The sequence below is a fragment of the Gossypium arboreum genome, chromosome 10 (assembly GCF_025698485.1).
Source record: "Gossypium arboreum isolate Shixiya-1 chromosome 10, ASM2569848v2, whole genome shotgun sequence".
Taxonomy (NCBI): domain Eukaryota; kingdom Viridiplantae; phylum Streptophyta; class Magnoliopsida; order Malvales; family Malvaceae; genus Gossypium; species Gossypium arboreum.
The window spans coordinates 429,603-454,207 of NC_069079.1; the positions used below are offsets into that span (position 1 = coordinate 429,603).

The 24,605-nt window shown below is 33.7% G+C and overlaps 3 protein-coding genes across 4 annotated transcripts; 1 reads left to right on the plus strand and 2 right to left on the minus strand.

Annotated features, from left to right (window-relative positions):
* Window positions 1–319: 319 nt before the first annotated feature.
* On the plus strand, window positions 320–8,026 carry LOC108489063 (lysine-specific demethylase JMJ18-like). 2 transcript variants are annotated; one of them, XM_017793316.2, is made up of 11 exons: window positions 320–715; window positions 1,821–1,892; window positions 2,317–2,394; window positions 2,483–2,989; window positions 3,087–3,311; window positions 3,795–3,956; window positions 4,741–5,109; window positions 5,229–6,312; window positions 6,411–6,514; window positions 6,639–6,836; window positions 7,273–8,026. In XM_017793316.2, exons 1-11 carry the CDS (start codon window positions 674–676, stop codon window positions 7,615–7,617), a joined length of 3,186 nt encoding a protein of 1,061 aa, XP_017648805.1. In that variant the 5' UTR covers window positions 320–673; the 3' UTR covers window positions 7,618–8,026. The 2 variants fall into 2 exon arrangements, with proteins under 2 accessions (XP_017648805.1, XP_017648806.1); XM_017793317.2 differs by lacking the exon at window positions 1,821–1,892 and having other exon boundaries at window positions 339–715.
* A 1,233-nt stretch (window positions 8,027–9,259) lies between these two features.
* LOC128282368 (vetispiradiene synthase 3-like) lies at window positions 9,260–10,699 on the minus strand. The gene is made up of 3 exons (XM_053020571.1): window positions 10,562–10,699; window positions 9,851–10,027; window positions 9,260–9,771 (listed from the first exon to the last, which is right to left on the minus strand). Exons 2-3 carry the CDS (start codon window positions 9,947–9,949, stop codon window positions 9,475–9,477), a joined length of 396 nt encoding a protein of 131 aa, XP_052876531.1. The 5' UTR covers window positions 9,950–10,027; window positions 10,562–10,699; the 3' UTR covers window positions 9,260–9,474.
* Window positions 10,700–10,710: 11 nt separating this feature from the next.
* On the minus strand, window positions 10,711–13,688 carry LOC108488063 (casbene synthase, chloroplastic-like). Its single transcript, XM_053019904.1, has 4 exons — window positions 12,915–13,688; window positions 12,075–12,348; window positions 11,107–11,476; window positions 10,711–11,009 (listed from the first exon to the last, which is right to left on the minus strand). The coding sequence occupies exons 1-4, from the start codon at window positions 13,182–13,184 to the stop codon at window positions 10,796–10,798; spliced, it is 1,128 nt and encodes a 375-aa protein (XP_052875864.1). The 5' UTR covers window positions 13,185–13,688; the 3' UTR covers window positions 10,711–10,795.
* Between the last annotated feature and the right edge of the window lie 10,917 nt (window positions 13,689–24,605).

A 24,605-nucleotide genomic window follows, 5' to 3' on the forward strand; every position in this document is an offset into this window, starting at 1 on the left:
TAATGAAATTACTTTTTTGAATTTTTATATATTTTTATTTTATTAAATCAATTGATTTACAAAAAAAATATTTATTTATACACATGGCATTACGGGTTGGTTGATTTTTCCACAAATAAAAAAGGTTACCGGCATTAGTTGTAGCCTGTAGGGGTTCATCTGTGTAACAGCTGTTAACTTTAAGGGTGAATATGATTCCAAAAAAAGTTTAGAGGTCAATGTGAGAAATTTATCAAGTTCAGGGGCCAATCTATATATTAAGCATTTTTGTTTTATTAGAATCCTACTTCCAACGTGTCTTTTCAAAACGGTTTACCGAGTCAAATATGAAATATATCTATTTGATTAAAATTAAAAAAGAGACTTTTACTTAATATTTATGAAAAAAGAATATTTTTATCCTTAAATTAAAGATAAAAAAAAAAACGTTTCCTTTCTGGAATTGAACTAAAAGAATTTAATGTTAGGTTTTTTATTTAAACAGAAAGGAATGTGATTTGGATTTGATTTGATTTGATTTCTTTGGCGAAATAAAATCAGAAACTCGTTCTTAGGGTAGAAACTTTTTATTTATTCTCAAAAAAAAAAGAGAGAGAGAGAGAAAATTTGACCGTAAAACTTTATTTTTTAATTATAAATTTTTTTTTTTCATAATTTTTTTCGTTCCAATTGAATGGAACAGTTGAAAATTGCAACAAATTCTTATATGAAAGAGGTTAGGTTCTCTGTTTCTCTTTTTTTTTTCACTTTTTAATTTAAATATATTTGATTCCTTGTTTTAAATATGCAGATCTGTGTATGAGGAATTTGTTTCTTTCAATTGTTTTTTTTTTTTGGTGATATTGTTTGTTTTTTTTGGTTGAGAAAGTTTTGATATTTGGGCATTGGGTCAAATAAATAGCTAATTAGAACCTGTTGTTGTGATCAATGTTGATTAAATTTCTGTATTTTGTTTAAAAAAAAGTTGGGATTAATATACAGAATCTGTTCACATTCAGAGCCCTAGGAAAGCATCGTTCTTGAGATTTCTTGTTCTCATTTAATTATTGTATTAGATTTGACTTTCTGTTATGGATTTTTCTTTTTTTTTTTTTTGGTTGTCAGATGGGAATTGCTTCAAAGTTTTTTGTTGTATGCATGAAATATTTTCTGGGAATTCATAATCTATCACTTAGAAATTATGTCTGCCTAGTTTTCTGTTTATAAGTTTTACGATTGATTTAGAATCAATTTTGGTTTTTAAATCCCTTGGAATGCATTGGTTGGGGGGTGTTTAGTAAAGGTATAGATCACAAGTTGCTGTCAACTATGGCTATTCGTTCGTATAGTACAAGGCATGGCTGAAGATCGAATATCATTAAAGTTCATAGGGAACATTAGTCGCAAGTCCTTAACTTGATATCTTGATATCCTTCTTAACTTGGTTGAAAGAAACTTTTTGCCATTGCCTGTGATCAACTTAATTGAGCACCTATTTCCGAGTGTGAGATTTAAAGAGTGCTAAAACTGGGTGATATTCCATTATTGTTATCTTCTATATGCTGGTTGATGATGTATGATGTTTGTGTAGAGTGAAGGAATTATACTGAGATTCTGGTTGTTCATGTTGATAGGCTTCTCTTCCCTCCTCCCGAATGCATGCATATCTCTATGCAAATTTTTGTATGCATTTGAATTTGAGTATATGTATAAATATTGATGAAATGGGTCATACTTTATAATTTGTAATGTGATACCATTATTTATGCGCTTAATTTTAGAATGCCTGGTTCAGGCTAACGAACATAAAATTGTAAATTCCTAACTAAAGACTATTACAGGATCATTCTTCACAACTTTCCATGAAAAGAGATAATAATATTGAGTCTTTGGGCAGTCCTCGACATCGAAGGGTAAGTTAATGCATGACCGCTTTGTGCGTGATATATATGTTGTACTCCTTGCAATAGGTTGATGATAATGACTTTTCTTTCTTTTTGGGTTCAAAGGCATTAAAGTAGGCAGTCTGAATCCAAGGGTATATGGGTTTTCTGCACAGGTTTTGATAGCAGTCTTTTGAAATTTTAGGTCTCTTTGTGTATTTTTAAAGTTAGTGGCAGAAAATTTTGACATGATACCTAAAAAAACACAGTTATAAATGTTTTGAAAGAAGTGTTTTGTGTTTTGTTGAGATTCACACTTGCAACTAGAAAGATAATTATCTTATTTGAAGTGGTCTACATTGAGCTACACTGTTTAGTGTGAAATCATCTGGAAATCCTCCAAGTATATGTTTCTAAGTTCTGTTGCTTAATGATGATTGTTGGTATGTTTTAGGTGTCAGCAAGATGGGATCCAGATGAACCATGCCGGCCTAACATTGATGATGCCCCAGTGTTTTATCCAACTATTGAGGTAATCTTATCTTTTAATGTCACAATTTTCTTTTACAATATTTCTTTTTGATAACAGTGCTTAGAATTTATGATGTTCCATTCATTAGGAGTTTGAAGACACACTTGCCTACATAGAAAAAATTCGTGCTGAAGCTCAATCATTTGGTATATGTCGGATTGTTCCGCCACCATCTTGGACTCCACCTTGTCCTCTTAAAGAGAAAGATATATGGGAACATGCTAAATTTTCTACAAGAATTCAGCAAGTTGATTTACTTCAAAATAGGGAGCCAATGAGAAAGAAAAATAGAAGCCGGAAACGGAAACGGAGGAGGCATTCAAGAATGGGAGCTACTAGAAGACGAGCCAATTCTAGTTCAGAATCTGTTGTTACTTCTGAGACTGATGAGAAGTTTGGCTTTAATTCAGGATCAGACTTCACTCTTGAAGAATTTCAGAGATATGCAGATGAATTTAAGGAGATGTACTTTGAAAGGGACTGTAGTGAGGATTTAGAGTCCAGTATGATTGAATGTAGGCAATGGGAACCGTCTTGGGAGGACATAGAGGGTGAATACTGGAGGATAGTTGAGCAGCCAAAAGATGAGGTTGAGGTGAGGAGTATGTTCATCTCATTGCTCCTCTCTATTATAAGATATTATTCATGGAAATCCCTGTTTACTTCTACTGGAGTTTGCTTTTGTATTGCAGGTATATTATGGAGCTGACTTGGAAACAGGAACATTTGGCAGTGGCTTTCCTAAGGTGTCTTCTGTGTTAACTGGAAATGATGCAGATAAATATGCAACGTCAGGTTGGAACCTAAATAATTTCCCACGCCTACAAGGTTCAGTGTTATCTTTTGAAGGATGCGATATATCTGGAGTTCTAGTGCCATGGCTCTATGTGGGGATGTGCTTCTCATCATTTTGTTGGGTAAGACATAAAAACTGCTAGAATAGCATTCCTCTTAGTTCACATGATTAAAATAAATTAGGATATAAATGATACTGGTACTCAACACCGTCCATTCTTGTTTTTGTTATTCATTTTTAGAAATGTACAACAACCTTCTCATAAACTCGTAGTTTTGAATTTGTCTGGCAGTATGGTCCCCTATTGCTGCATGATCCTCTATGGTTGCTTAACTGCAAAGAATTTTATAAATTTAGACCTTTTGCAAATGCAATCATTTACTGGAAACATTCTCTCTAACTTGTGATTTTTAATGAAATATTCAATGTGAATTATGCTTTCTATTCTTTTGTGTTTTAGGTTTGAATTCTGAATATCATTTTGTTTTTATGAACATGCGAATAATAAATTTACTGATAAAATTGTAGATTCAGAATCCCTTTTTGATAATTTGAATGGTGACTCATTCCTTTTCTCATTTTAACTTTATTATGGTTTGAGCAGCACGTTGAGGACCACCATCTATATTCGCTAAACTATATGCACTTTGGTGATCCAAAAATATGGTATGGAGTGCCGGGGAACCAGGCTACCTCCTTGGAGGCTGCAATGAGAAAGCATCTGCCTGATTTGTTTGAAGAACAACCTGACCTACTCAATGAATTGGTGAGAAACATATTTGAATTTGTGAGAAACATATTTGTTTATACTTTTATTCTTTATTTTATTTTATCGCTCAAAAATACATTTTATCACCTTTTTTGTTTTTGCATATTTTTACACTTCTTTGTTGCTTCTTGGAGTCATGCTTGTTTTCTCATTGGATAGATGGTGTAGAACAAGAATTCTTAAATCAGAAGTCCAGTTCTTCATGTGGCCTCATTTCATCCTGCATCAGCAAAATTTTGTACACTTTAAGAGATGAATAATGGTCAAATTTTCATAGTTTTGGGCACCTAAACATGCACTTTGGTGTCTTATCAAATCTCAATAGGTTATAGATGTAGGAATCTGGACCCAGGCTTCCAACGCATCAAGGGATCTAAGAGAATTGTGTATAAAAGAAAGACATCTGGGTTGCTTTATCAGCAGGCAATTTATATTTTGTATAAAATTTTGTTCTTATTGTAGATAAAGAAAACTGTTAGTTGTTCTGATGTGATTGTTAAACTGCACCTTGGAATGTGATTCGAGAAGGTCAAGTTGCATTGGTACCTGTTGATATTCATCATGGTCATCGTACAGTGTTTCCCATTAAATCATCTCTACTTGAAATTTCTGAACGAAAACCTGTGAAGTAATTCTTTAATATCTTCTACACTTGTTTGTTCTTTCATTTCATCAAAGTATTTTTTTCATAGATGTTGTATTTGTTCCTCATCTCACATCCATTTTCTTATTCCTTAACTAGTTTGTTACATGCATGAAATTTATGATTCACCTTTGGCAGGTCACTCAACTGTCTCCTTCAGTTCTGAAAGCTGAGGGTGTACCAGTGTATCGGGCCGTACAACATTCTGGGGAGTTTGTTCTTACCTTTCCAAGAGCGTATCATGCTGGATTTAATTGTGGTTTCAACTGTGCTGAGGCAGTGAATGTTGCTCCTGTTGATTGGCTAGAACATGGTCAACTTGCAGTTGAGCTCTACAGTGAGCAGCATCGCAAGACATCACTGTCCCATGACAAGCTACTCCTGGGATCAGCTCGGCAAGCCATCCAAGCTCTCAGGGAGTTACATGTTCTTGGCAGAGAAACGCCAGGAAATTCGAGGTGGAAACGTGTATGCGGGAAGGATGGGATGCTTACGAAGGCAGTTAGGGTATATTCTTCTCTCTCACTCTAAAATAATTGTGTAAATTATAAATATTCACATAATAAGTGAAAAACTTACTTATATCATTATGTGCACTAATATATGTAAATTATTATTGTTAATAGATGAGAAAGCAGATGGAAGAGGAACGAGTAAATTGCCTTCCCCCTGATATGCCTGTACGAAAGATGGAAAAAGACTTTGATTTGGAAAGTGAGAGGGAATGTTTCTCTTGTTTCTATGACTTGCATCTATCTGCCTGCAGCTGCAAATGCTCTCCTGAACGATTTGCTTGTCTTAAACATGTAAAGAATTTCTGCTCATGCCAAGACGAAGACAAGTTTGTCCTCCTTCGCTACACCGTTGATGAATTGCAAATGCTAGTTGAAGCCCTAGAGGGAGGATTAGATGCTGTTAAACTATGGGCATCCAAAGATCTCGGGTTGGTTTCAGGTATTGATTGTGATGCTTATTTGTCTAAGTGGGTTCAGGACAGTGAGGTATTAAAATTTGAGCCTGCTCAACCAAGGGAAAGTTTCTCTTGTTCCTCAAGAGTGGAAGAAAAGGTAGATATTAATACTCCTTACTTGTATGGTCATTTTTCTTCGGAGGTCTCACCATCAGAGCGCCAGCCTGCGACTAAATTAAAAGCCTCTCATGTCACCTTGGATAGTCATAATAACGTCGTAAATGTTGGAGTTCTTGTCATGGAAAACAGAACGAACTCGGAGCAGGATGCCTGCATTGACTTAAATCTTGATATTATATCTGATTATCCTGCAACTGCAAGGAAGTCTATTTGTGATTCTGATAGCTCCACTAACCACAGTGTAACTGATGTTGAGATATTTTTGCGAGAGAAAAGTTGTGGATTTGATGAAGTAAGAGAACCTGTTCTAAAGAGACTCAAGAGTGACTGTAGCTCATCAGTTTCTCGAGAATATTCCGAGAAGTATCAGCATTCAATTTCAACAGGTCATGACGGCTTTGAGGGCAAGAAATTGTTCGGCGTTGAACTTCAGTTTCCACATATCAATGCAGGACAATCAAATACCTTGTTGAAGGCAGAAACTCTCAACTGCTCAGATGTAATTGCGTCTATGGCTCACCAAGGTCATCCATTGTTGAATCGTGCTGTTGAGCCTTTAAATTTTGGATCCGTAATTTTTGGAAAACTATGGTGCAACAGCCAGGCCATATTCCCAAAAGGTACATAACAATGAAATTGGATCTGATTTCTTACTATTTAATTCACAGTTTCTTTCTTTCTGGTATTAACTTTTTAGATTCATGCTCGACTTTTACAGGTTTTAGAAGCCGTGTCAAGTACTTTAGTGTGCTCGACCCAACAAAGATTTCTAGTTACATTTCTGAAGTCTTGGATATTGGGCTACTTGGACCTCTATTTAAGGTGAGATTACCTCTTGTTTGTCTACTAATTTCGGGATAAAGGTTCACTCATAAAACTTTGGCAATGGGGATGTCACTGAGTTAGCCTTCGCGTAGAACCTCATGTGTATTATGTTATATTTCAGGTTACTTTAGAAGGCTGCCCTACCACAACCTTCTCGAATGTGTTGCCTAACAAATGTTGGGAAATGGTGCTACAGCAGTTAAATCAAGAAATCTTGAGGAGGAAAAACCTAGGAGAAAGTGGGCTCCTACCTTTGCAATCTCTGCAGAGCATCAACGGGCTCGAAATGTTTGGATTTCTCTCACCACCCATAATTCAGGTAATGATGCCTTTATAAACTTGGAACATTTCTTAGCTAACAACTATCAGATTAGAAATCCTTCTGTAACCAAACATGATCCATATGGTTCTTATCATGATATGGAATATGGCTTAGCAAATACAATGACGTGATAAATAGAAATGTCATTTATTAATCCTTATGTATTCTACCGCACCTTTGTTGTGGATATAAGTTGTCAAGAATCTTCCAAATACATGGAAAATGTAGTAAAAAATGAACCTACCCATGTCGGACATGCCACTTCCATGGTACGGTAATGACCATAAACGGATAGTACTGGAATTCTGCACATAGCAGGTACTCATGCAAGCATGCATTTGTCTAATAAAACAAGAGAACCGTTTTTCTTAATCAATTTAGTTGTGATATCCGTGTTCTGTTATTTATTTCCTAATAAATTGCTTTCCTCCAGGCAATTGAAGCTCTCGATCCCAATCATCAATGTTCGGAGTACTGGAATCACAAGACTGCTTGTGTTAACAATGAAGTTAAAAAGTATGCCCTTGGATTGAGTTGCTCGGTAGGTGAATCAAAAGCAAAAATTTTTGGTGTTGATTTGACAAAGCAAGATCATGAAGATCCCAATCAACATTCTGTTGATGAAGAAATACAGGTATTCCTAAGAGGACTTTTCAAGAAGGCAAGTCCTGAAGAGTTGAAAATAATGCGCAGGATACTCTGCAGCGACTCACGGAGTCCCGAACGGCGAATGGCATATGAAACATTGATGGAGGAGATCCGTAAAACATGTCAATAAATAGTACTATTCCGAAAATAAAGGTAAAAAGAAGAGAATTAAATTAGTTCTGGTAGTTGATTCTGTTAGGGAGTAGATAAATTTAGCTTTGATTATCAGATTTTCATGCTGATTCTTTCAACTGCTGATCCGGTTCCGGTCTTATATCCGAAGTCCGGTACGAGCAATATTGTGATTCACAGCAAAATCCTCCATTGTTAATGCCACTAACTTATTATAGATAACATTGCAGAATTTTGGTAACCTTACTGAACTAGATGTCATTTTTAGTAAATAGTCTTTTGCTTTCACATTTAGTATTTGTTTTGTTTTTGTTAGCTTAGGAAGGACTGAAAATTCCCTAATGATAATCATAATAAAAATAATGTTTCAAAATTCCTCAATGATGAATATCTAGAAAGTTTAGAGATTTTTTTTTGAAAAAAAAAAGGTGAGGAATGATATAGTAAATTTCTTTAAATTGTTCTTCATGAGTTAGAGGAATGATATAGTAAATTCTTTAAATTGTTCTTCATGAGTTAATATTTAGGTTAAATATACCAAAAATGTCTTTAAGTTCCTAAGTTATTTTTATATAATTTTAACTTATAAATACCATTGATTTTAATATTAGATTTTTATTTTTTAAATTTAGGCTCTTAATTTCTTAATCAAAATTCTTAAAAGAGTCATTGTGTACTTATAAAACCTTTGATTTTAATATTAGATTGGTTTTTCTTTTTAGAAATTTAGGAATTAAAATTTTAAAAGAGTAATTTTTATAGAGTGATTGTGTTATGTATGCAACTGTTTTCAATAAATTTTAAAACATTATATTTATATTTATTTTTATTTAATAAACTAGTTTAATTAAATTCATATCAGCTTAAAAATAATAATTTAAGTGCTTTTTAATATATTAGTTCATATTGTATTTTGAGTATTTTGTTTAATTTAAAAAATTATTTTCTTACAAATATTATGTTCAAAAATATTATAATTTTCGGAAATATAACGAGGGCATGTTGTAAAGAAAACCTTGCTTTTACAATTTTATATAAATAATCGAATAGTATTATAACATACCATGGTTGAATAATATAAGAGTGACATTATTTTTTTTTTAGTAAAAAAGAGTGACTTTGTTGTTGAAAAGTTTTTTGTTTACAGTTGGATGTATTTGGTATGTTTTTGTAATTTCTTTAATCTGTTTTTTTATAAGTTTAAATTTTGCTATTAATCGTATCTATACATAAATTGTGGATTTAGTTCATATACTTTAATTTAGTTAATTTTAATTTTAAATTTTAAAAATTTGAAATTTTAGTCCTAATTAAATAACATCAATTAAATTTATTAAGTTCTACTATTTTCAAAATATTACGTGACAAATATATTATCACATGTATAATGATATGTCAAATTTCTATATTTACATATTACTCACAAAAGATCAGTTGATAGATTTAAAATTAACATTGAATCAAGATTGAATTTTAAAATTCAAAAGTATAAGAACTAAGAATAATCAAATTAAAAACATGGACAAAACTGTAACTTCACCATAGAATATGGCTAATAGTAAAACTTAATGAAACATATTTAATTGTTACGTTTTGAGTCGATTTTAAATTTTAAAACTTGAAATATATTTAGACTAAAATTATTTAAATCAAAGAAAATAAATCAGCTTAGATTAATGCAAGCTATTTTAGTTTTACATATTTTCATAATTATATATATATGATTAATATTCCAAGAATCCGAATGCAAACAATTGATGTAGAGTGGAGTAAATTAAAAATATAAGGAACACTGCTAATGGCATACAACCAATCCGAGTTTGAGTTTCTCTGAGAAGCTGTTGTTAGGCTTGATTTAATGGCAAAGGGGTATGGGATGAATGAGCAGTTTGGCGATGGCATCTTTCAAAGATAGTTCAGGCCTTGTGAATCCATCGTCTTTCTTGTAAAGAACCAACACTAAACGTGCAACGTTAGGAGCTCGCACCGCAATTTTGTTTGAGACAGGCATTGGTTTAAGACAACCTTCGTTCATGTCTTTCCAAGCAACCTCAATCATTTCCCTGTAAGCTTCGACCGCTTCCTGTCTTGTAACACCATATTGTTTCATGTAACAACTGGTTCCACAAACCAGTCCCCTCTTTTCTTCATCCTTAATTTCGCCATTAACACATTCCTCGTCACATAGCTAGAAGAGTTTTTAGAAGAAAAAGAAAAGGTGAGGGATATACCTCATTAGTTGCGATATCATCATAGAGACGAGCAATTTTGTTCACGGCTTTGTGAAGTTTGTTATCAGTATTGATCAGCCATTGATATGCAGTGTCCATATACTCATCAAATGTTGGCACATAACTTCTATGCACCCAACGTCGCTCAACAAAACAGGCTTCTGCTAATTTCTTGAACTAGTCTCCAATAAAAAATAATTAATTAACCATAATAAACTTTATGTTGTGATGCAACTTAAATTAAAAATTTGAGGGATCTTAAGGACTATTCTAACTGTCGAAACGTGAAATATCAGTTCAACCAGACATTTTCAATAAGCAAACATCTTTGGTGTGTTCTTATGTCTTGGTTGATGACCATGTATTGTATTAAGGAATGAATGAAGTTTTATCTCAAAACAACCTCAATGAAATGACTCCAACTATGCATAGGCTCATAATTAAAGTGTACGAGACTAATTTAAATCAAATTATGTTGAAGATTGCATGTCCAACTATGTTGAATGATTTTCTACCAACAAGTTTGGTGGGATCTTTGTATAAGATTTTTTTGAAAACCTTAAATAATAGACTGAAAAAAAGTGTTGAATAAAATGAAAAATGGCACACAGTTAGAGTGTTTAATTTCATAGATGGGTGATAAATTATGGATGGATACTACTTACATGCGAAATGTTACATTGTATGAAGAACTGATGCAATGTAATTTACCTCATTTATAGTGTAGGAAACGGCATAGGATCTCCCTTCCTTTTCCACCTTATCCTTGACTTGGTTGTGAATATTTAAGATAGTCTCGTAAACAAGTTTCAAGTAATTTGTTGGAAGTTCATCTATAGCATCAATATTAAATCTGCGCACCACCAATTAATTTTAATCATAATTTATTAGAATATTAATAAGAATTTATATACAGTAGAGTAATTTTAAAAATAAATTAAACCTTTAGATTACATCGGTGAAATATTGGAGTTCTTCATAGGTATTATACGCATCATAAGTATCATCAATGAGTACTAAAGTTAGTAGTTTAGCATATATGTTGCAAGCACGTGCATAACATGGTTCAAAATAAATCGCTATTGCCGAGAAAAAGCACTCCACGATTCTATTTCTTGCATATGGAAGCCTTGATTCCATATTTTCTTCTTTCCACTCACTGTATGCCCCAAGCAAGCATGACATTAACTAAGATTTTAGAAAACGAAAAGTCTTACCTTGGGTTCAAAATAAAAATAAAAAAGAGTTCTCATTACCTACAAAGGTTGCTTAGTTCCTGTTGAAGCATCATTTGGATCCGGTTGAAATCATGCTTGGCAAACTTTAGTAATGTCTCATTCCTTGCTTCATCATCATCTTTTTCGTAAAAACATATATATTGCCTTGCTTCTAGTCTTGGAACCCCTCTTTGGTAGGGACAATAGAGGGCATTTTCGATGTATTGGGCATAGTGTGTACTTGTTTGGCTCACCATAGATTTCAATTGCGATGTTGTGAAAGTACAAGCTTCATCAAGAATGAGTTCGCCATTTATTCTAAATTGGGAAGCTTCGTATAAACTTATCATCCCTTTTGTATCACTAATTTTGAACTCACCATCCCCATCCTTGAACTTGTTGAAAATATCTAATTACATTGCATCAGTATTTTCAAATAATAATAATAATAATAATAATAATTCAAATCCAACTAAAAATACTAATAATGTAATGATTTTTTTATTAATAAATGCTTCGTGTATATACTATAAACATAGAAAAGATACATAAAATGTTATAAGAGTAAAATCAATAACTTAAATATTAGGTGGTCAAATCAATCAATTTATGATTCAATCATCACAAAATAAAAATTCACAAAAAATAACACAAACAAATAATAAAAGTAGCATAAAACATATATTATAAAAATTATAACAATAAAATTAATTACTTAAACTAACTTATTAATGATTTTTAACTCATTTCGACTTAATTTTTTTATAATTTCGACACCTCTTGATTTTAAGATACTAGAGTTGATTTCATCATTAATTTTAATTTAACTGTTTTATCTGGTCTAATTTAACAACCATAAGTAAAATAATAATTTTAAAAGTCAAAAGGATGGATCAAAGTAAGTATTTACTATTCCACAACACATGTCTATCTTTTAAAAAATTCATTTGACATAAATCAATGTGAAATCAATTTGAATAGATAGTCCTTGTAGGATAAGCACTTACTTGAAGATATATTATAACCATGAGATCTGAAAACTTGAAACATAATCGCGATATCGTGCAAATTATTATCACTATTATGAATGAGTTGGCTTAATGTATCAAAACAGTGAGTTAATTGTTGCTCTATTTCGATCTCGAAGTGATGGGAAACTCCTAGGCGACATAAGCAATTTATCAAAAGAATATTTTGTAAAGGATCAGTTGTAGAAGCCATTAACATATCTTTCACCGTTTCTTTCAACACTTCAACTTGTGTTGAGCACCGATCAAGTTCCTACATATGTTATTATATATAAGCAAATGGAAATTAAGGTTGAATTTTAATTTGTCAAACAAGTATATATGTGCACGTATGTGTTATATAAATCATAAATATTATATATATATACACATACATAAATACATGTAAATATTCAAGTATATTAATGTGTACTAACTTTGTTGAAAGTTCTATGATTTCAAAGGTTAAGAGGTATCAACAATTCACATATTATCCCTAACTATTCAAATGGTACCATAGCTCCCTTAAGATCATTTATACATTAGAAATCTTAAATTTGAATCCTGCCATGATGTTGCTTTTCAGTAACAATGGTGCCATACAGTCGCTCTTCAACGACCATAGCTTTTACATATACATGATATAATTAAAAGATATCTCTAAGATGTAGAAAGTATCATTTATATGCTTATCAATATGTATATATATAATATATACTAACGGGAAACACTATATATACTAAATGAAAATGAAAGAAACTAAACTTGATGTTTTCAATGAATGAATATGGAATCAAAATTAAGGAAATGATGGATGTAATAATGTATATAAATATATACCGAGATATCAAAGGAAAGAGTAAGGAAACGATCACCCCATATGTCTGGGGGAAAGTTGACCAACGGACGACCACTTTCTCGATGGTTACTGCTTAATGGCTCAGCCTTTGTGGAGCTTGTGGAATGAGCTGCAACAAAGCAGCACCTCTTGGCCTTGTGCAGGCGTAGGGGAATAAGCATTGGGAATGGTGGAGAGGGAGCCTTAGAGAGGCAAAGGAGGATGTTGGTGTTGCCCAAAACACTGCCTTGGACTTGGACTTGGACTGCCATTTCTATTGCTTATTACACAACAGAACTGAATGTAAAGTTGACGAGGGATAAGTAGCTGATGAGGCTATTTATAAAAAGCTAAGAGTATTCTTTCTTGGAGTGGAAAATATATTTTGGAAATAGGAAATCAATGTGATGCTTCCATTTTTATAATAATTAATTTGTATCGTAAATCATCAATAATTAAAAAGGGAAAAGAATCAAACCGAATGGTCTGGAGTTATCAGCTATATGTCCAGTATAATCACCAAATACTAATTAACTAATCAGCTTGCACACTTGCACTGCCTTCCTCTCTTGGGCTCCTATGCCAATACCAGAGACGCCTCGTATTGTTTAAACTTAAGCCATAACATATATAAATTTAACAACTTGATTTTCCGCAACATGATCACAGATGTTAATTTCCTCCATACACGTCGAGATTGCAATTTCTTAGCCCTGCAAAACTTGGTCGATCTAAGCAAAAACATTGCTGATAACTATTATTTGATAGATTGACAATAATTCACTTAAAAAATGGTTATGTGCATGATTAAATGTGTGTTAGTGCGTTTAATCATTAAAGAATAATTCAAGGTGTGGGGGCAATCGAAATTGCGTGTCTGCTAAGTTGCTAAGTTGCTAAGTTGATTGGTAGAATGGTAGTGCGTTTAACCCTGCCAATTAATTAATAAAAAGCTACTAATCTATTCATACTGCATTTAAAACGTGTGTTGGCACGATAGTTAAAGTGTTTACCATTTAAAATATAGTTTGAATTCGAGTTGCGTTATTGTTAGAATTTTGTCATTCTCTTATAATTCACAAAAAAAACAAGAATAGATTTTTTAATAAAATAATCAAAATTGCATGCGATACTGAATTATGGGTAGATTTTTTATTTCTATTTTAAGATCACTCAATTATGTCTCAACTTTAAAAATTTTCAATTTAGACACTAACGTTTGAATTCATTCTTGTTTTGGTAAGAGGTTTGATAATGAAAAGTTTTTATTTCTAATCGATATGATAACACATTTAGTCCTTAATACTTACATATTTTATCAATTTGATCCTCACGTTGAAAATTAACCTACCATGCTGCTGTGATATTTTTGGTTAAAGTGCATGCAGCACATGAAGCTGCTGTAATATCTCCGGATGAAGTGCATGCAGCTTGTAAACATGCTGCAGCACAAATGTTACAAGGTCATTTAGTGTAATATCTCCAGATGAAGTACGTGCTAGCAATTGTGCATGTTTGAAGATTTAATGCTTCTTTATAATGACAAGATTGTTTAGTTACTTTATTAGGTTACTTAGTTCAAAATGAACTAAGTTGGTATTATTTTAATATTTTTAGGTGCCGATTGACATAATCAGCTTTTGTGCAAGTTATCTTTTTATAGTTCCAATGTTGATTAGTTTAAGTGACTTGTTTGTGTGTACAAGCAATGTTTTTAAAGTTACTAAGCTGCTTTTGGTAGGTAGTAATAAGTAATGTAGTTGGTTATATATATATTGTTTTTTTTATTGAAAAATCAAGCACATCAGATTGCTTTCTTGCTGCACGTTTGTGAGCAAGTAAAATTTTTTCTTGCTTCTTTGTTCTGTGTCATGTATTTCTTCCTCTGTTCTCTTTTCTTTTTTGTTGCTGTTAAAAACCCCAACACCTCAAACTTTCTGACCAAAATTTTCAGCTTTTAAAACAAAAGCATTCCACATCTATAAATTTGTAAAACCCAAATAGAATAAAATAACTTCTCTCAACTAACAAGCCATTTTTTGAGCCCATTCTTGAGATCAATGAGTTTATCTTGGAACTTCTTTTCTTTTCTTTTCTTTTTTTTTTTCGATAGTTTTCTTTTAAATATTATATTTTATAACCCTTTGGTTACTAAAATTTTGGCTAAAGAAAATGGAAAAACCTTGAAAAAAACACTTTAGATTTAGTCCTGTTGTTAACAATATGATATTCTTTCAAGGTATATAGAAATAGTCCTATAAATTGGAAATTAAATCCAAAATTAAAAAGTATGGCTTTGAAGAATCCAATTATTTAATCAATAATTATATAAGAAAAAATTATGAAGATTTAATTTCTCATAAGAAAAAGAATGTGAAAGAATTAATTGAATTTTCTTTTGTTACATTGATAATAATTTTAATTTTTAAATAGATTAAGAGATTATTATGTGTTCTATTAAATCCTATTTTTAAGTCTATGACAAGCAATACGTATCACTAATAATCTAATTTAGAGTCAAATTATTCATCAAATTAATTAAAAACTAAAATGATGCTAGCTAGAGTGAAAAATTATTTTTTACAAAATTAAATTATTTATATAATTTTATTATTTATTATATTTTAAAATTTTGTATTTTATATTATTGTCAATGGTATTTAGTTAATTTCTTAACATTAGTTTCTTAAAAAATAAACAAAAGGGTTATGTCTTGAATAATTTCAACCATAAATAAAACAATTAATAGATGCAAATTATTTTTATTTTAAAAGCTGAAAGCTTTAGTTAGGAAATTTGAGGAACAAATTAATAGAATTTATAAATATAAAGGGTTAAATTTATTGAATTATTTAGAACTAGGATCAAATTGATAGAATATGTAAATATTGAGGACTAAATGTGTTGTTGTACCAATTAAAAAGGATTTTTCATTATCAATTTGAAAGTGAGTGATGAAAATAGGAACAAATTCAAATATTAATGCCTAAATTAAAAAATTAAATTTGAATAACCAAAAGAAAAATATAAACATAATTGAGTGATTATTTATAAAATTTACCTAAAATTTATTGTTGTATGATTCGGATGAATACATTATTAACCCTCCCAAGTTCCAACACCTATTTTTGGAAACATTCCACGTGATATTTTAGGAAGTATTATTATTATTATTATTATTGTTATTATTATTATTATTATCGGGGCAAAGTCGAAAATTCTTTTAGGGCGGATAAAATTTTAATTTTTATAGTTTATATTTTTATAATTTGTAAAGGATTAAATTAAATTTTTATAATTTTAGAGGGTCAAAGTATAATTTTATATTTACTAATTTAAAATTTTAAAATTTTTAAGAACTTAAAATAAAATTTTTCATTTTAGGGGCGGGGCCCCTGACTACGCCCTTGATTATTATTATTATTTTGGTAGGAGGGAACTTTTATTATTATAATTTTATGAGAACAGGATCAAGACATGATATAGTTTAAATCATATATAATTAGTGTTGCATGTTTACGATGGGCACAGATGAAACCATTGTTGATTCCAATAATACGTATCTGTCCTATATAATATTTTTACCACCGATTCGGTATCTTAAGGATAAATTATATTAGTAATCATTTAATTATTAGGAAATATTTTTAATTACTCAATTATAAAAATTTATAAAATGGTCAATTAATTATTTAATTTTATTTTTTAGCTACCAGTTGATTAACGGTGACATTTTTTAAGATTGGTATAATAGTAACTTTATCCCTCAACATTTATACGTTATGTCAATTTAGTCTTAATTCTAAAAAATGTAACCCTCAACAATTACACATTGTGTAATTTGGTCTTTTGTAATTTTACTTTTCTTTGTGACCCTTTCACCTAAAAAGTTAAAAAAACCTATCAGCTAATATTTGCTTGAAAATATAGAAAAATTGAAGATAATAATTTTCATCATTTCTCATTCTTTTAAAATTAACCCTTAATATCACAAAGAAAAGTAAAATTATAAAAAAAAGACCAAATCACACAATGTGTAAATGTTGAGAATTAATGTTTTAGAATCAAGACTAAATTGACATAATCTATAAATGTTGACACTTAAAGTTTTTATTATGCCAAATTTATAAGCTATCATCATTATCTAGTTTGTGACCAAAAGATAAAATTAAATAAGTTATTGATATTTTATAATGTTTCATAGTTGAGTGAACAAAATAATTGTGTAAATTATAAATATTAACATAATAAGTGAAAAACTTACTTATATCATTATGTGCACTAATATATGTAAATTATCATTGTTAATAGATGAGAAAGCAGATGGAAGAGGAACGAGTAAATTGCTTTTCCCCTGATATGCCTGTACGAAAGATGGAAAAAGACTTTGATTTGGAAAGTGAGAGGGAATGTTTCTCTTGTTTCTATGACTTGCATCTATCTGCCTGCAGCTGCAAACGCTCTCCTGAACGATTTGCTTGTCTGAAACATGTAACGAATTTGTGCTCATGCCAAGACGAAGACAAATTTGTCCTCCTCCGCTACACTGTTGATGAATTGCAAATTGTTGGGATTTTAGACAAAGATGAATGAATGCAGGCCAACTTCAACACAAATGCTAGTTGAACCCCTAGAGGGAGGATTAGATGCTGTTAAACTATGGGCATCCAAAGATCTCGGGTTGGTTTCTGGTATTGATTGCGATCCTTATTTGTCTAAGTGGGTTCAGGACTGTGAGGTATTAAAATTTGAGCCTGCTCAACCAAGAGAAAGTTTCTCTTGCCCCTCAAGAGTGGAAGAAAAGGTGGATATTAATACTCCTTACTTGTATGGTCATTTTTCTTCGGAGGTATCGCCATCAGAGTGCCAGCCTGCGACTAAATTAAAAGCCTCTCATGTCACCTTGGATAGTCATAATAACGTCGTAAATGTTGGAGTTCTTGTCATGGAAAACAGAACTAACTCGGAGCAGGATGCCTGCATTGACTTAAATCTTGATATTATTTCTGATTATCCTGCAACTGCAAGGAAGTCTATTTGTGATTCTGATAGCTCCACTAACCACAGTGTAACTGATGTTGAGACATTTTTGTGAGAGAAAAGTTGTGGATTTGATGAAGTAAGAGAACCTGTTCTAAAGAGACTCAAGAGTGACTGTAGCTCATCAGTTTCTCGAGAATATTCCGAGAAGTATCAGCATTCAATTTCAACAGGTCATGACGGCTTTGAGGGCAAGAAATTGTTTGGCGTTGAACTTCAGTTTCCACATATCAATGCAGGACAATCAAATACCTTGTTGAAGGCAGAAACTCTCAACTGCTCAGATGTAATTGCGTCTATGGCTCACCAAGGTCATCCATTGTTGAATCGTGCTGTTGAGCCTTTAAATTTTGGATCCGTAATTTTTGGAAAACTATGGTGCAACAGCCAGGCCATATTCCCAAAAGGTACATAACAATGAAATTGGATCTGATTTCTTACTATTTAATTCACAGTTTCTTTCTTTCTGGTATTAACTTTTTAGATTCATGCTCGACTTTTACAGGTTTTAGAAGCCGTGTCAAGTACTTTAGTGTGCTCGACCCAACAAAGATTTCTAGTTACATTTCTGAAGTCTTGGATATTGGGCTACTTGGACCTCTATTTAAGGTGAGATTATGTTAGAGAATGGCCCTTCATGCAGCTCATGCAACCAAGGAGAAATTCATGCACGTAAGAATTCATCCACATAAGTTATGCAGATGAAGTATGAAGAAGTAGCTGCTGCAGCATTGCCGGATGAAATATATGCAACTGAGGATGTTAATGCTACTGTTTCATCTCAGTTTCATTTTGTTACCTTTAATATTGTTTTGTAATTTAGTTCATTTTGAACTATGTTTGGATGACAGTTGATGTAACTTGATGGTGAAAGAGCTGATTACTAGCTTTGCCTGAGTGTGCAAGTAAATTTCACCTAGTTCCAATGAATTAAGTGGAGTTAGGTAATGTTTAGGTGATGTATTTGTTAATTTAGACCAGCCATTGTCTGGTATATGTAATGGCTTTATGCCAAAGTTCAATGCTGTTGAGATTTGGCTTGCAATGCAACATTGGACCGTTGGCAGCTTGGAAGGATGCATGAAGCAGTAGCAGCTCAGCCTGAAGGGCATGATCGAGCTGAGTTTAAGAGCAGCAACTAGCTTAGCTGTCTTGTTTCATTTTGTTTTTTTTTGGTTCATATGTAACTTGATCAAGTTAGCTTGTAACTTGACATGAAAGTTTGTATTTTTTGTTTAGTTTTGACTTGAGTTTGATGGATGTAAGGCTGGCCATAACAGCTTGCTTTGTCTTGTAAATTAAGTTAACTTAAGTCTCTTATTAGTGGGAGTAGGTAAATTATTAGGTAATGGTCATTTGACTTGTTAACTTTGTATTTATTTTCCTTATCAATCAATGGAAATTGCTTCTGATTTTTCTCATCCATTTGAGTGCTCAAGTTCTTTGTTTTGCTCTCGGTTTCATCTTAGTTCTTAAGCAAATAAGTTGTTATTTTATGTGTTGTTGCTGTCAATGTTCCAACAAATGGTATCGAGAGCCATAATTCTTTGAGGGCCTTCTCTTGTTGGTTGTTGTTTGTTTGTGAAATCAAGCTTAAGAAAGTAGGAAACTGAAGCTGTTGAACTTTTTGCAGCAGGATGAGCTTCACACCACCTCCACCTCCTGTGTTCACTGGTGAGAACTACCACATTTGGGTGGTAAAAATGAAGACTTACCTTCAGGCACATGATTTATGGAGTGTAGTGGAGAATGATGCCGAGCCACCTCCATTGAGAGCCAATCCCACCGTTGCTCAGATGAGACAGCATGCTAAGGAGACTGCCAAGAAGCCTAAAGCCATGGCCTGCTTGCAGAATGGAGTGTCTGATGTGATCTTTACTCGCATTATGGCATGTGACTCACCTAAGCAAGCTTGGGACAAAGTTGAAGGAGGAATTCATGGGGTGCGAGAAGACTAGACAACATGACTAATCAATCGAGGAGAGATTTGAGAATCAAGATGAAAATCTTGAGACCATTAAGCGGATCTTGATAGAATAATGGCCACAGTGAACAATATAAGGTTTCTTGGTGTAGACTTTGCTGAAAGTAGGGTGGTTGAGAAGGTTATCACCACTCTTCCTGAGAGATTCGAGTCTAAGATATCCTCATTGGAGGACTCGAGAGACCTCACAACCATTTCTCTATCAGAATTGGTGAACTCACTCTATGCTTTGGAGCAGAGAAGGGCTAATAGACAGGAAGATCACTCTGAGGGAGCCTTCCAAGCAAGGGCCAAAGAGAGCTCCAGTGCAAATCAAAAAGGCAAGAAGCCTTGGCTTGACAAGAAGGACAAATTCAGAAAGGATTTAAGTAAGAGGAGCTATCCACCATGCACTCATTGCAAAAGAACCACACACTCAGAAAGAAACTGTTGGAGAAGACCAGATGTTCAATGCTGGAAATGCAAGCAATATGGTCATGTTGAGAAAAATTGTAGGAACAAAGGCAAAGCACCAGTACAACAACAAGATCAGGCACGTTCTGCTGAGGATCAACAAGCTTAGGAGGAACATGTTTTCAGTGCATCTTCCCTTGCAACCACAAGCAAAGGCAAATGTAGTTGGCTTGTAGATAGTGGATGCTCACATCACATGGCTGCTGATGTGAACCTGTTTAAGAAGCTTGACAGGAGTTTTAGCTCAAGGATTAGAATTGGCAATGGGAGCATAATTGAAGCTAAAGGCAGGGGTGATGTGTTGATCAGCTCAAGCTCTGGCAACAAGCTGATTACTGATGTGTTGTATGTGTCTGATATAGACCAAAACCTGCTAAGTGTTGGTCAGCTGGTTGAAAAAGGCTATTCTTTGTTCTTTAGAAGTGATTCTTGTGTTATTGAAGATTCTCTTGGTCAGGAAATTGTCATTGTACCTATGACAGACAAGTGTTTCATGTTTGATGTTAGTCAGCTTGAAAAGACGACATATTTGAGCCAAAGTGACAATGCTGGCCCATGGCACAAGAGGCTAGGCCATGCCAATTTCAGGTCACTTAACTTGCCGCATAAGCTTGGTTTGGTAGAGGATATGACCAAGGTCGAGCCACTTGAAGGTGTTTGTGATGTCTGTCAACTTGGCAAGCAAGCTAGACTTCCTTTTCCAGTTGATTAAGCATGGAGAGCTCAAGAGAAGCTTGAGCTGGTGCATTCTAACATTTGTGGCCCAATGAAGACCCCTTCACTAAATGGGAGTAAGTACTTTGTACTTTTCATTGATGATCTGACCAGATTCTGTTGGGTTTTCTTCTTGAAACAGAAGTCTGATGTGTTTGAAGCTTTTGGAAAGTTCAAAGCCATGGTTGAAAACCAAGTTGGTTGTAGGATCAAGATATTAAGAATAGATAATAGGGCTGAGTATATATCTGATAGATTCAAGAGGTTATGTGAGTAGGCTGGGATCCATCATCAGCTAACCACAGTGTACACTCTTCAGCAAAATAGAGTGTGTGAAAGGAAGAATAGGACTGTAATGGATATGGCCAGATGTTTGCTGTTCCAAAGCAAACTTCTAAACTCATTTTGGGCAGAGGCTGTCAACAGCTCGGTGTACCTGCTCAACAAGCTCCCAACACATACTGTCAAGGATAAGACACCCTTTGAAGCATGGTATGGACTCAAACCATCTGTCTCTCATTTGAAAGTCTTTGGATGTGTGTGCTATGTCCTTGTACCTGTAGAAAGAAGGACCAAGCTTGAAAAGAGGTCTGTTCCCTGTATTTTTGTGGGCTATAGCAGTGACAAGAAAGGCTATAGAGTCTATGATCTTTCAACAAAGAAAATTTTGGTAAGTAGAGACATTAGATTTGATGAAAAGAAGATTTGGAACTGGGATGGTTCGAATGCAAGTCAGTTTGAAGAGGATTCAGTTGAAGGCAACTTGGAGCTAATTGAAAGTGAGCCTAGTAATAGCAATGTTGATGACCTTCCTGTGAGAGGTACTAGGTCCATTGCTGATGTTTATCAGAGATGCAATGTGGCTATTGTGGAGCCTTCGAGCTATGAAGAAGCAGCTAGGGACATGAATTGGAAGAAAACTATGGAAGTTGAAATGGACATGATTCAAAAGAATCAGACTTGGGACTTGGTTGAGAGACCAGAAAAGAAGGTTATTAGAGTTAGATGGGTCTTTAGAGCAAAATTCAATGCTGATGGCTCATTGAATAAACATAAGGCAAGGTTGGTGGTTAAGGGGTATTGCCAGCAGTATGGAGTTGATTTTGAGGAGACTTTTGCCCCAGTTGCAAGATTGGATACCATCAAGCTACTGTTTGCTTTGGCTGCACAGAATAAATGGCAGATACATCAACTTGATGTTAAGTTAGCCTTCTTGAATGGTTTTCTCAAGGAGGAGATTTACATAGAGCAACCCGATGGCTTCCAAGTCCAAGGACAAGAAGACAAGGTCTATAGGCTGAAGAAGGCTCTGTATGGGCTGAAACAAGCACCTAGAGCATGGTATAATAGGGTAGATGCTTACCTGACTAAGCTCGAGTTTGAGAAAAGCCTGAGTGAGCCAACCCTCTATGTGAAGAAATCCAAGGATGAGACATTTCTGATTGTCTCGATTTATGTTGATGACTTGCTAGTGACTGGAAGCAAGGATGTTCTGGTCAATGAGTTCAAAGCACAGATGCAAGAGGTATTTGATATGACTGATTTGGGGGTTATGACCTACTTCCTTGGTATGGAAGTGAACCAAACTGATCGAGGGATTTTCATCAGCCAACATGCATTCGCTTTGAAGATACTTGACAAGTTTAGCATGCAAAATTGCAAGCCTGTAAACACACCTATGGCTCAAGGAGAGAAGCTGTCAAGCATTGGTGATCATGTAAGGGTCAATGAGAAGGAGTATAGGAGTTTAATAGGTTGCTTTCTCTATTTGACAGCAACCAAATCTGACTTGATGCATGCTGTGAGTTTGTTGGCAAGGTTTATGCATTGTTGTAATGAAGTGCATTTCAAGGCTGCCAAGAGGGTGCTGAGATACATTAAAGGAACTTTGAGGTTTGGTATGCTGTTTAAGAAAGAAAAGAAACTGAAACTGGTTGGTTATTCAGATAGCGATTGGGCTGGTTGTACTGATGATATGAAAAGCACATCTGGGTACTTTTTCACCCTTGGCTCGAGTGTGATTTGTTGGAGTTCAAAGAAGCAACAAACTGTTGCTCAATCTATTGCAGAGGCAGAATACATAGCAGCAGCAGCAGTGAATCAAGCCATTTGGCTCAGAAAATTACTACATGATCTAAATGAGAACCAATGTGATTCTACTGAGATCATGGTTGACAATCAGTCAGCTGTTGCCATAGCTAAGAATCCAGTCTTTCATGGCAAAACCAATCACTTTAAGATAAAGTTCCACTTTGTTAGAGAAGCTGAGCAATCTAAAGAAGTCAATTTAGTGCATTGTTGTTCACAAGACCAATTGGCTGATATCTTGACTAAGCCACTTGGTACAGCAAGGTTTGAAACACTAAGGAAGCTAATAGGTGTTTGTTGCATACAGTCCAAGGAAGAGTGTTGAGATTTGGCCTGCAATGCAACATTGGACCGTTGGCAACTTGAAAGGATGCATGAAGCGATGTGACTCAACTGAAGGGTACGATCGAGCTGAGTTCAAGAGCAGCAACTAGCTTAGCTGTCTTGTTTCATTTTGTTATTTTTTGGTTCATATGTAACTTGACATGAAAGTTTGTATTTTTTGTTTAGTTTTGACTTGAGTTTGATGGATGTAAGGCTGCCATACTAGCTTGCTTTGTCTTGTAAATTAAGTTAGCTTAAGTCTCTTATTAGTGGGAGTAGGTAAATTATTAGGTAATAGTCATTTGACTTGTTAACTTTGTATTTATTTTCATTATCAATCAATGGAAATTGCTTCTGATTTTTCTCATCCATTTGAGTGCTCAAGTTCTTTGTTTTGCTCTCGGTTTCATCTTAGTTCTTAAGCAAATAAGTTGTTATTTTATGTGTTGTTGCTGTCAATGTTCCAACAAATGCAATGAAAATTCATTAGAATTTCATCCAAAAATACTCTCTTTTCTTGCTTTCATTCTGTTTTTCAAGCTCAAATCTCTTGATTTGAATCTTCAAGCTTTCTTCATTCTTTATTCGGATTCATTACATTATTGTTTAAGTTCCAGACTGAAGTCCATACTTTCTTAGGATAAAGTGTCCCAAAACACTAACAGATTACCTCTTGTTTGTCTTCTAATTTTGGGATAAAGGTTCACTCATAAAACTTTGGCAATGGGGATGTCACTGAGTTAGCCTTCACGTAGAACCTCATGTGTATTATATTATATTTCAGGTTACTTTAGAAGGCTGCCCTACCATAACCTTCTCGAATGTGTTGCCTAACAAATGTTGAGAAATGGTGCTACAGCAGTTAAATCAAGAAATCTTGAGGAGGAAAAACCTAGGAGAAAGCGGGCTGCTACCTTTGCAATCTCTGCAGAGCATAAACGGGCTCGAAATGTTTGGATTTCTCTCACCACCCATAATTCATGTAATGATGCCTTTATAAACTAGGAACATTTCTTAGCTAACAATTATCAGATTAGAAATCCTTCAATAACAAAACATGATCCATATGGTTCTCATCATGATATGGAAT

Excerpts from the sequence above, each read along its gene's own strand:
- LOC108489063 (XM_017793316.2), top strand. The coding sequence starts at position 674 with ATGGAACAGTTGAAAATTGCAACAAATTCTTATATGAAAGAG. Across the intron at positions 716-1,820 it reads CAAATTCTTATATGAAAGAG|GATCATTCTTCACAACTTTC; the intron begins GTTAGGTTCTCT and ends AGACTATTACAG. Across the intron at positions 2,395-2,482 it reads TGTTTTATCCAACTATTGAG|GAGTTTGAAGACACACTTGC; the intron begins GTAATCTTATCT and ends TCCATTCATTAG.
- LOC128282368 (XM_053020571.1), bottom strand. The coding sequence starts at position 9,949 with ATGGACACTGCATATCAATGGCTGATCAATACTGATAACAAACTTCAC. Across the intron at positions 9,772-9,850 it reads ATGATATCGCAACTAATGAG|GATGAAGAAAAGAGGGGACT; the intron begins GTATATCCCTCA and ends GGCGAAATTAAG.
- LOC108488063 (XM_053019904.1), bottom strand. The coding sequence starts at position 13,184 with ATGGCAGTCCAAGTCCAAGTCCAAGGCAGTGTTTTGGGCAACACCAAC. Across the intron at positions 11,477-12,074 it reads TGGTTATAATATATCTTCAA|ATATTTTCAACAAGTTCAAG; the intron begins GTAAGTGCTTAT and ends CAATGTAATTAG. Across the intron at positions 11,010-11,106 it reads GAACTAAGCAACCTTTGTAG|TGAGTGGAAAGAAGAAAATA; the intron begins GTAATGAGAACT and ends TGGGGCATACAG.